At 56.3% G+C, this 11,855-nt stretch overlaps 1 protein-coding gene across 1 annotated transcript; it reads right to left on the bottom strand.

Annotated features, from left to right (window-relative positions):
* Positions 1-1,997: 1,997 nt before the first annotated feature.
* Positions 1,998-7,543, bottom strand: ZNF696 (zinc finger protein 696). Its single transcript, XM_025871237.1, has 4 exons — positions 7,507-7,543; positions 6,151-6,254; positions 5,494-5,652; positions 1,998-3,630 (listed from the first exon to the last, which is right to left on the bottom strand). The coding sequence occupies exons 2-4, from the start codon at positions 6,182-6,184 to the stop codon at positions 2,522-2,524; spliced, it is 1,302 nt and encodes a 433-aa protein (XP_025727022.1). The 5' UTR covers positions 6,185-6,254; positions 7,507-7,543; the 3' UTR covers positions 1,998-2,521.
* Positions 7,544-11,855: the final 4,312 nt, after the last annotated feature.

Here is an 11,855-nt window from a genome sequence, read left to right as displayed (position 1 = left end):
ACAGGAATACTACAGGTCTAAGTAGGGGAAGATTTCCTCCAAAGATTGATTGCTTTGGCTTCTCCTGGTATCTGAGAGGGACGACGAACCTGGGACCCTTCAGCCTATCTGAGGATTTGGGCTCAGCTTGGGAATCCTGGGCTCAGTTTTCCACCTCACCATTGGCCCAAGAGCTGTGGTACCACTGAGTGCACTCTGAGGGCAACTCTGCCCCTACAGGCTGCACAACCCTTGGCCTAAACTCACATCAGAAAAGAAATAGGTGCCCACAAGAGCCCTAGACTTGTACTGCTGTTTTGGAGGTCCCAGCAAGTTATAGGACCCAAAATAACCCACAATCAGTAGTTAAGCTAGAGCAGATGATAACCACGAAATGGCATCAAACCACAGCCTGACCAGCACAGATCTGGATCATGAAGCTGGACCCTAGGACTCATGGCCAGGTGACTGCTCAGATTTATCTTAGTCATTACAGTAAACTTTCAACAAGATGACCTCACTCAATTCATTATGGCAGAGTTCTAGGATGTGCAACAAAGATACTTCGCCACTCCTACCTGGCAAATAAAACATATCTGTATCCATGACACTGTCATGATGTGATGTAAAATGTTAAGTTATGAATAGTGAATTCACTTAAATTTTACTTTCTGCCTTCTCTCACTGCAGATTCCAAGGTTCCATGAGTGAACACATTTCTCATACCCTTTCATACCCCCTAGTGCACCCTGACCTCTGCTTTGTACACAACATTTAGCCCATCTGTTGATTAAATCTTTTGAAGAACCGGCTTAGGAATCACCACTCCTGGGATCTCTTCCCAATTTTTCCCCTGCCCTGATCATCTGTGTGTGCCTCTCTCCTGTGCTCTTAGTTCCCTGGAGGTACTTCTGTTCCTGGGCTTTTTATTGGGCACACACAGATGGCTTTCCTTGCTTGTCTCACTCTCTAACCTGTAAAGTCTCTGAGTGCTCACATCATGCTGGTTTTGTCTCTCCCAGATCAGTGGCAGAGAGCCTGGACAAGTAAGTGCTTAGGAAACATTTGTTGAAAGTACAAATACCTTTCTTTTTTCCTTTTTTAAAAGAGAGAGCACCCTAGCGGGGTGGGGCAGAGGGAGAGGGAGAGGGAGAGGGAGAGGGAAAGAATCCCAAGCAGACTGTGCTAAGCACAGAGCTCAACACGGGGCCCAATCTCATGACCCTGAGATCATACCTGAGCCCAATTAAAAGTCAGATGCTCAACCGAGCCACCCAGGTGCCCCAAGAGTACAAATATCTTGAATCACTGAATTCTACTCCAAAAACCAATACTGCACTGTATGTTGACCAAGTAAAATTTAAATTAAAAAAAAAAAGTACAAGATCTTATACTTCCTTTTCTTGTACTGCCTTTATGAGGCTGAGCAGAGTTCTGCAAGCTGCATATTCTGAAATGGGTGTGAAAACACAGATCTGTATTCTCTCCTCTGGCTGAGCCTGTGGTCTCCTCTGTAAACCATCTTTCACACACTCCCCTACATATTTCACGGACACTCTTTGGTGGAGTATATTCTGCTTTGGCATACTCTGTATCGAGGGCTGTGGTAAAACAATTCTGGCTACAGGAGCTCCTACTTGGATAGAGACACAGATATAAACACAGAGCTTTGATACAAAATAGAGAGTGACTCTTTCCTTTTAAAAAGTGCTATGGAGGGTCGCCTGGGTGGCTCAGTCGTTATGCATCTGCCTTTGGCTCAGGTCATGATCCCAGGGTCCTGGGATCGAGTCCCACATTGGGCTCCCTGCTCAGTGGGAAGCCTGCTTCTCCCTCTCCCACTCCCCCTGTTTGTGTTCCCTCTCTCGCTGTGTCTCTCTCTGTCAAATAAATAAATAAAATCTTTAAAAAAAAAGTGCTATGGAACTAAGAAAACAACAACAATAAAAAGCGAAACAAAGAAATACTGATAAATCTCAAAAACATTAAGCAGAGGGAAAGAAGTCAGACATAAAAAGTATATGTTAAATCATTCTATTTACATAAAGTTCTAGAACAAGCAAAACTATAGTGACAGAAACGAGATCACTGGTTGCCTCTGAGGCTAAGGGGGTGATGGAGATAGTCTATTATCTTGATACCTTGGTGGTTCTAAAGGTCAAAGCAGGTTATATTTGTCAAATCTCATAAAACCCAGCCCTTAAGATCATGCACTTCACCATATGTAAATTATACATCAACAAAGTGTTAGGAATATGAAATTAGTTTCAGTGGATACACGTCCTCCTCAGATCTCCCTCCTTTGGGGAAGTCTGCATTTCCCACTATAAAGCAGCCTTCCCTCGGACTCATCCTTCTCTTCTGACTTCTGGGCAGGGGGACCGCGGAGGCACTGGGGGCTTCCCCATGGCAAGAACTTAAAGCACCAGGCTGCTCCCTCATCCTCCTCATGCAGGTGGGATGAAGTACACAGCCCTCCAGGTGCAGCCAGTTTCACGGGTGCTGTACCCACCGCGCCCTGGCCCGTTCACCCACGGGGGGCTCAGTCTGTGCCATGGACGCGCTGGTGCTGGATCAGGTGCGAGCTCAGGCGGAAGGTGCGGCCGCACTCGGTGCAGCGGAAAGGCTTCTCCCCGGTGTGGACCCGCCGGTGCCGGAAGAAGCCCGACAGCGCCCTGAAGGCACGGCCACACTCCCCGCATGCGTAGGGCTTCTCCCCGGTGTGGATGCGCCGGTGCTCGCTGAGGAAGGAGCTGCGGCTGAAGGCGCGGCCACACTCGGGGCAGGCGTAGGGCTTCTCGCCCGTGTGCACTCGCCGGTGCTGGAGGAGGTTGGAGCTCTGGCTGAAGGCCTGGCCGCACTCTTGACATTCGTAGGGGCTCTCCCCGTGGTGGGTGCGCTGGTGCCGGGCCACATTGGAGCTGTGGAGGAAGGCCTTCCCGCACTCGCTGCACGCATATGGCCTCTCGCCCGTGTGTGTCCTCTGGTGCTTGGTGGCATCTGACCGCTGACCGAAGGACTTGCCACACTCAGCACATCCATACGGCTTCTCTCCCGTGTGAATTCGCTGGTGCCTGACAAGGTTGAAGCTCTGGCTGAAGGCTCTCCCGCACTCCTTGCACACATAGGGCTTCTCCCCGTGGTGGGTGCGCTGGTGCCGGACCACGTGCGAGCTGTGGATGAAGGCCTTCCCGCAGTCACTGCACGCGTATGGCTTCTCCCCGGAGTGAATGCTCTGATGCTTTGCCACGTCCGAATAGCATTTGAAGCTCCGGTCGCAGGTGTCACACTGATAAGGCCGCCCTTTGCGGGGGCCTCTCCCACCCTCGGCAGAGAGAGTGTTCAGGGTGGTGTCTGACCGGGACCCACTGCTCTCTAGGCCATTCTGCCCTCCAGGTTTCTCAGAAAAAACTGGTACCCTAGGGGAATCTCTGGGCCTGTCTCCAGCCTCCTCATTCCCACAGCCGTCTGGAAGCCCCAGTGCCCAGGGAGGCCCCTGTAACGGGCCCAGCACTCTCTCTCCATGGCATGCCCCTTCTTCTTCCAAAGCCTCCTGCTTTGGCGTTGGCTTCGTGCTCTGAGCCCCTCGCTCTGCCACTGAAGCAGCACAGCCAGAAGCCTGGCTGCCGCCTGATGCCTGTGCCAGGGGGGCTGGAAAAGAGGGTCAGAGACGTGTGACTGGAGGCCTAAGGAAGCTTGGATGGTACACAGCCGCATGAGAGTGGACAGGGTGGTGGCCGGCGGGGTCACGGCAGCGCTGACAGTAACAGCCTGCAGCAGACACCTGTGCCGCTCCTGCCCAGCTCTCCCCAGCACCCGGCGCCTCTGGTCCTTCTGCTGGGACTCCGGGGTAGCCTGAGCCTCTACCCTCAGGCTCAGGAGAGCGGGAGACAGAAGCCCGGGCTCTGGGTGCCCCCGTGTGGCCTGGAAGGCAAAGAACACGGGCAGCAAACCAGAGCCAGAGGAACACCAAAGCAGAGGTACTGGGAGGCACAGGGTAAGAGAGCCCCGGCGGCACATGCCGCGGTCCCAGCTCACTTCTCCAACCCTGGACTCCCCAAGACAACTCTGTCCTTGACACCTCACCACAACCCACCAAACCCAAAGGGCCTCTGGTCCAGGCAAGTAAAAGAATCCTTCCTCAGACAGAAATCAGTGCCAAGAGTAAGCAACAGCCAGTGACTGGAGCCAGCCGGCTGGACTGAGGGGCCTCCCAGTCCTGGCTGCTCGGTGGTGAGACTGCCGGTGGCCCCGGGCACAGACAACACACCGATTTAGGCAAATGGCTTTAGGGATGTGGTCACAAAACAGAACGCCAGGCAGTTCTTGCCACGTTCAACCTCAAGAGTAGCTTTCCGAGGGGCCGAGCCTGTGGTACTGGAGCACCTCTCAAGAACTGAGCCAGCCCAGGTGATAAAGGCCCCTGCACGGGGCGGGGGCGACGGGGGCAAGGCCAGTATTCCCCGGGGCAGGAGAGAGCAGGCAGGCACCCACAGCCACTGTCCATCGATTCCCTAACAAGGGCGCTGTCCAGTTGAGCAACTGGAGATGGGGAGAGGCCCCAGGCACAGGGCTAAGAAACAGGAGGCCCTCTGCGGAGGCCCAGTCTGGTCTTGTGGTTTGGTAGATGTAGAAGTTCAATCAACTCACAGGCACTGGTTTTTGAAGCAAGAGTTTTCAAAATTAAAATGGGGGGGCACATACACCCTTTCCAGTTCCAGTGGGTCAGGCTTCAGGTCCTGTGAACTGCTTGCCTCCTGAGGCCATCCCAGGCACCAGCAGGCAGCACCGTGTGCGTGGGGGGGGTCCTCTCAGCGATAACTGCCAAGGGCTCCCTGCGGAGCCCTAAACATGGAGCCCTTGTTCTCGACTGGGGCAGTTCTGCCCGCACGGCACATTTGGCTATGTGGGAAAACAGGTTTGGTTGTCTCAACTGGGAGGGGCGGTACTGGCGTCTTGTGGGTGGAGGCTGGGGATGCTGAATATTCTAGAATGCCCAGGACGCCCTTACAACGAGGAGTCTTCCATCCCAGAATGTCCAGTGCTAGGGCTGAGAAACCCTGATGGAGGGAAGTCTTCCTAAAAGGTTAGAACTTGGCTTCTAACCAAGAAATGCAGCCCCCTGGCAAACATGCTGGTCTCCCAACTGAAGTACATGGGCCCCATCAGGCCCACCACTGGTCTCACGCTCGCCTGTATCCTGCTTTCAGGCCACAGATCCCCTGACACGTGCTCGGGACCAGCAACCAAGAGACGGTGCTCTTTATTCCCTTTAAAATGTGTGTTTTGTTGTGACCTGTTTCTCTTCTACCACTCTGTGTATGTTGACATTTGCTAAAATTATTACTTAGTCCAAGACTGTGGGACTGTGAAGAACCCCGTCTGGACCAGATCTGCCAGGATTAAGGTGAGTGGAAGGAGGGAGAGGCACGTCCGGGACTTGAAGGGCAGCTTCACGGCAGGGCCCAAAGAAGGGATGAGTGTTTGTTTGTGGACTCGGGGTAGCTGAATCACCTGACACAGGGGCTCTCTGACTCCAAGGGAGAACAGGTGCAGGTGTGGAGGGCATGCAGTATGGCCTGGCAGCATGGCCATACTCCACCCAGGCTCCCGCTGCCAAACATGCCGCATCAGAGTAACATGGTGCAAGAGCCTGAGGCAGTGCGAGCGTCCCTGTGAGGGGAAGGCGGCGTTGTCCTGAGCACTGCTTGTCTCACGTGGAAGTAACAGCAACACTAAGCTGGATAGGAGTCCTCAGCTTCAACAGCCCACAAGCACGGCCTTAAATCTTCAGAATAGAGGGGGGCCCAGAGCCTGGGAGGGCAGTGGGTGGAAGGCTAGCCAGACTTCCACTCCTCATACTCTTCCGGGTCACCTAGTCTAAGCCCAGGCTAGCCGGGGTCCTGAGAAGTCTCCAGACTGGGGCGGGGCGGTGGGGGGGGAGAGGGGGGAAGGGAGGCGAGAAAGAGACAGGGGTGCAGAGTTTGGCCATGAGAGCAAAGGTGAGGACAGCAGGCAGTAGGGGTGGGAGCTATGTTAGGCAAAGAAGGGGACGGGGCAGTGCTGCCCGAGTCCAGCTACATCCCCTAGCAGCCAGGCAGGTGGGCTCTGGGAGCCCTGATTCCTAAGCTGTCCCCTCCTCCCTAACCCCACTGGCTGTCCACCCCTCACCTGTGTGTGTGTCCATCAGGGTAGCCCTCTCCATGGTGTTCTGGAGACCCAGGCCTGGGGGCTCTCCTTGCTGTGCCTTGCAGAAGCACCAGGAGTGGGGACACCTGCTTGAGTAAGAAAGAAAACAAGGGGAGAAAGTGACAGGGAAGGTGGGGGTGACCCCAGAGCCACTCCTGGGGCCTCCACGGGCCTGTGTCTGCCGCTAGAAATCAAAGTCACGACCGAACAGACAAACCAGTAACTAGGGTTCCAGAGAGTACCGCTGGGAATGTTGTCTGGACCATGCTGGCTCCCCTGAGTCCTGCCCCCACCCCCTGGCAGGCTGAGGACAGAGCTGGGTGTGGTAGCACCTGCCAGCAGCCTGTCGTGGGCTTGCTCTGTGATGAACAAGCCCAGCATCACTGGTCAGGCCTCAACTGTCTGGAGACACATCTAGGGATGTAACATTTTTCCTGATAATTAGGAAGATCTGATTATAAAAGTATGAAACCAAAAAAATAAAAAATTATTTGAGTGATGCAGTTTTGGATTGAGGAATGATTTTGCTATGCTTAACACCAAAGGTAAAGTCTAGCAGATTTAACTACACATGGAAATTTAGTGTAAAAAATCAAGAAATGAAAAAAAAAAAAAAAACCCTGGGGGGCTTGGTGGTATGTTTATAACATGAATTCATACCCTTAAAACGTAAAGACCACTACACGTTAACGACAAAACATGCCAAACTGGCAAAGGGCACCAAGTGACCCACGAAAGAACGCTGACAGGTGGCCAGTGTATTTTTTAACGTAAGTTCCTCATTCGTCCCGCCTCGTTTGCAATTAAAGATAGTGCAGAAGATCAGTTTTTACTCTTCAGGATGGTAACACCCTCCGGGCAAGGAGGTCGGGGGGGGGGGCGCTCAGGCCGCGGGCAACGGGTGGATCCGCGGGCAGCGGGGCGACCCACAGCCTCCGGGCACCGTCTCACCTGCGGGGAGCCACCGACACTGAGATCACGGTGCTGGCAGAGAGCTACCCGCACGGACACTGCGCCTCCACCTTGTTTAAGAGCGAACCTCGGAAACCACGTCATCGTAACTCAAAACACGGCCTGTTCAAGGGAATGAAGCGACCCCTGGCGACCGTCAGGGACCAGGGGCGGCTGTCCCGAGGCCGTCACACCGGGGTCGGGGGGGGGGGACTGTCCCCGAGGCCTTCTCACTGGTCAGGGGGAGACTCCCGAGGCTGCCACTCCCCACGGCGCACGAGCAGCTCTTTCGAAGCGAGGGCCCCGCATGAGCACGCGTACCCGCGCCCAGACCCGGGCCCCACGTGGCCGCTCGCGCACGGCCCGCAGCAGGCCGTCACCACTCACCTGCAGTCCCGCCATTCGCCGGAAGCGCCGCGGTCCCCAGTGCGGGGGCGCGGCGCTTCCGGCGACGCTCTAGGCTGCGGGAGGACTGTGCACCTGGCTGCCCAGGCGGCCGCGGCGCGGGCGCTTCCGGTGACGCTCTAGGCCGCGGGAGAGCTGTGCGCTCAGCTGCTCCTCCGGTCGGCTCCCCAGCCTGGAGCTCCAGGCGCTCGTTCCGGTCGCGGCGTCTTCACGGACCCTTCCTGCTCCGGCTCGCCGGCCTCCCAGAGCCGCGACCCTCCCAAGTCTTTGCTCCTTCGCCTGCAGCCAGGCCCGGGTGGGGTCAGGGGCCGCGGGATGAAGAACACGCGGACTAAGGCCGTGCAGGTGGAGAGAGGTGGGGGCGCCCCGGGGGAGGAGGTGGGCCGAATCCGGGGAACCGTGGGCAGAGGGGACCGGGGGAGGGATGTGGGGAAACCTCCTTCAGGGACAGGGGCTGCGAGCGTCCGCGCCGGGAGGGAGCCCCGCAGCTGCCCGCTTCCCGGCGAGTCCTGATGCGGCGCGCACCGCGCGGCCCTCCCTCCCGGCGCGCGGCCCCCCGCTCGGCTGCACCACCTGCGCCCGGGCTCTCTCACCGCTGGTTTCCAGTGCCCGCGCCCTTAGGGGCCCGAGGACCCGGGGGAGGCCCCGAGGACCAGCCGTGCGGGCTCTAGGCTGCGTGCGAGGCCGCAATGAGACGCGAGCCAGAGAAGGTGGGTGTGTGAGTGGAGCGGTGTGAGTGACGGACAGTAGCAGCCGCCGCGAGTGGGGGGTGGGGAGAGTGAGTGTCGTCGTCCCTTGGGGCTGGGTCCTGCTCTTTGGGGAATCCAGGGTACGGTCCTGCCAAAGGCGAGTGCGGGGTGAACAACAGGTGTTATTCCGTGAATCATCAAAGATCATCAAAGGCCGGGGTTGGTTTGAAGCTCATTTCCTGGGGCGTGGTTGGGGTCCGGCTCGTCTCAGGTGTTAGCCAGGCGTCGGGGCCCTAGGACAGAACTCAGAGAATGATTAACTTTCCCGCTTCCCACTTGGAGTGGGAACCGAGCTTCTTTGGCTTATTCAGGGGCAAATATGGACCATGGGCCTAGCAGAAAAATAGCAGAGATGTAGCCTTTTAAAAAATGATGTCCGTTGGCGCCTGGGTGGCTCAGTCGTTGAGCGTCTGCCTTCGGCTCAGGTCATGATCCCGGAGTCCCGGGATGGAGTCCCGCATCGGGCTCCCTGCTCCGCGGGGCGTCCGCTTCTCCCTCGGACCCTCCTCCCTCTCGTGCTCTCTCTCAAATAAATAGATAAAATCTTTTAAAATAAATAAATAAAAAAAATTTTTAAATGGTGTCCCTTTAGCTTCCCCACCTTTATGATCTCAGTTTGTTTGGGTCAGGAGTCTGGGCACAGCCTAGTCACATCTGTGTTTGGGTCTCTCCCAGGGTAGGGTGAAGGTGTGGGTGGGGACTGGGGTCTCTCCTGAGGGTCCAAGGGGGAGCATCTCCTCCCAAGCTCACTTGGTTGTTGGCAGGATTCAGTTCCTGAGGGTGGGACTTAGTAGGAGTTCTCTGGCGTCTCTCCACACATTAGCTAGGGATGCGGGCTTTCCCACATGCACTGCATTCTTGGGTTTCTCGACAGAATGGATGCTCTCATGTTTCATCGCTGCCGAGAAACCTTTACAGCATCTGTGACAGGCATGCGTCATGGGGCTTGGGTCTTGAACGGCATGTCCCCAAGGCACGTACAATTGTCTCTCCGTGCCCCAGGTGCTTTTTCCTATCAATGACTTCCGTGGCCTCTCTTCAGCCTCCTCGTTCAGACATGCTTACAGAAACCCCAGAGCTCAGAGGGCCCCTTGAAACGTGCACCTGCTCCCTGACAGTGCCTCTCTCTACAAGATGCTCTTACAAAAGTCTTTTGCTCTGGTATCCGGTAAGGATTTGGTATCCTTAACCCCACTCACCAAACAGAAGCACAGGTGGTGAGTGGCCCCTGATGCTGGGCAGGAAGCGGGGCATCATCATAGCTGGGCCGGGCCATCAGTGATGGACATGGAGGATGCTGGCTATCCAGAGGCTAGGAACTCCGTGCCATCTGCTGTGCCCAGTGCGCCCTCACCCTGATCAGCCCAGTGCTGGCCTGTCACCCCACCGCCAACTGTGGGACCTGTTGTCATTCCCCGAACATGCCAGGCCTGCTCCTGCCGCTCTCTCAGCCTTGGCTCCTGCTGCTGCCCAGCCTGGAAAGCTCCAGCTGTGCTGTCCACACACTCGCTCCCTTTCCTCGTCACTGGACACGGGTCTTACATCTCCACAGGGAATACTGCAATGAGGTGTCCACCGTGTCCATCGGCTTGTCGCTGGCTGGGGATAATTTTGATCACGTGGTCAGAGTGTCCATCTGGGTTTCCCACTGCGTGGTTGCGCTTTTCCCTTTGCAACTAATAAAGCCATCCTTGAGGAGAATGATCACACTGTGGAGCTGTGAGGACACGTGGCTGCTGGAGGCGGGATGCGGCCGCTGGACTGGGGGGTGGGGAAGCACTGGAGTGACAACCATGGACACACACAGAGCTGGAGGCGGTGACTGTCCCTTGGCTTCGTAAGAGAATGCACTAGTGTAGGAAGCACACAGCAAGGCATTAGGAGACCCAAGGGACTTGATGTTTGCAAACCATCTAAGAAGGTCTGGGAAGAAAGGATTTGTATAGATATAAACAAATTCGAAGAGTACACTGCTGCCATGTGAGAACTAGTGTGACATCTTTCCATTTGTCTCCGTTTCCCAAATTTTCTACAAGACAGTTTGCTTATGTAATAGGAGAAAAGGGTTTGGGTCCACCTCCTGTCTTGTATGAACTGCTCTGACAACCGGGAGCCGGAAGAGGGCTCTTTCATTGCCGGCTAGAGTGGTGACTCCATCTGGGCAGCGCGTTATTTTTCTTTTCCAGCAGGTTCTGGGGTGCATCTGAGGGGGCCTGTTGTTCACTTCTGCTTGGGACCCCTTCCCTCATGCATTCCCGCAAGAGCACGCCTTTCCTTCTGGGAAGTGCTCCTCTCCCTCTGTTCTCCTACATCATTTTGGAGCCCGAGGCCACACGGGGCCCTGCAGAGATGAGAGGTGGAAAGGTGACAGGGAGACCTGGTCACTGCAAGGTTCTGGTCCCCACCAGGAAACCTGGATTCCCTGGGTTGCTGAAGCAGCGCTTGACCCTGTGGGCTGCCCCTGGTCCTTCCAAGCCTCTGTGGGCCCCAGACGGGGCTGAGGAGTTCCTGTTGCTCACACTGGTGCTTTGGCAGTGGTTCCCTTGACTTCAACGGTCCAGGCCCTGGGCCCCCAAGGCTGGGCAAGTGCCTGGAGGAGCGGAGGGGCGTCAGTCGGGCGAGGCAGGGGCGGAGGGGATGAGGGCCAGAGTCACACCGGCTGGCCTGCAGCCCCGACCATGCGTGTGGTCTGTCCCTCCGCGAATGCAGCCTGTCTGTAGCACCTCACTGTGTCTGTCACCTCCTCTAGTAGTAAGGACCCTGAGAGACAGAGACTACTTTGCCGAGGAGGAAGTGGGAGTTTCCTGAGGACGGAGCTGGCACGTGGAAGAAGGAAGTGACACGCCTCACTGGGTCAGGATAACCCTGCCTACTTCTGTGCTGACAGACCAGCACCGGTCGCTGTGGCTGGAAACCACACACGTCCAGTTCCCTGCCAGTTGGCGGTCTCTGCTCCACTGGCCTTCCTCATTCCGGGGCTGGGCTGAGAGAACACTGCTGCTCACTAGGCAGAGGGCAGACAATTCGGAGAAAGCCTGCTGGCCCTTCATGGTTCCCTTTTATTGCAAGACGTAGGCACAGCCTGAGGAAAAAGATGAGGGTCAGGACCACAGAGGACAGGCCTGGCTGGTGGTCAGCAGTGGGCGGGGAGGGGATGAGCCCAGGCCGCCTGAATCCCCCGCTCCCCCCCCACCTCCGCCAGAACAGTTACCTCTTCCGGCCCCAAAGGAGCTTCAGAATGCAAGTGAGGGCGGGAGGGAGAGCACAGGCCGCTCGCCCCAGAAGCTTCCTCGGTACCCTGCAGCCCACCCCCTTCCCGCCTCTGGCCTCCCGCATGCCCTCCAGGCCCCGGCCCCCTCTGGAGCCGTCAATCCCCAAGGGCAGCCTGCCAGCCCACCCGCCGCATCCTGTGTGCTGGGGCTTTTTCACAGCATCTGGCATCCGTCTTTAACACCCACCACATACTGCGTTACTTATTTCTAATTATAAAAAACACGTAAAAGTTAAAACATTTTAAAAGGATGATCTCGAAGGAGAAACAGAGTTTCCCCTCCGCATTCCAGGGGGATACCGCGGATATTC

Source organism: Callorhinus ursinus, unplaced genomic scaffold (genome assembly GCF_003265705.2).
Source record: "Callorhinus ursinus isolate GAN/ISIS: 27379988/994484 unplaced genomic scaffold, GSC_fseal_2.0 scaffold5, whole genome shotgun sequence".
Lineage (NCBI taxonomy): Eukaryota > Metazoa > Chordata > Mammalia > Carnivora > Otariidae > Callorhinus > Callorhinus ursinus.
The sequence above is the reverse complement of the archived record's forward strand: the minus strand, read 5'-3'. Positions and strand labels throughout refer to the sequence as shown.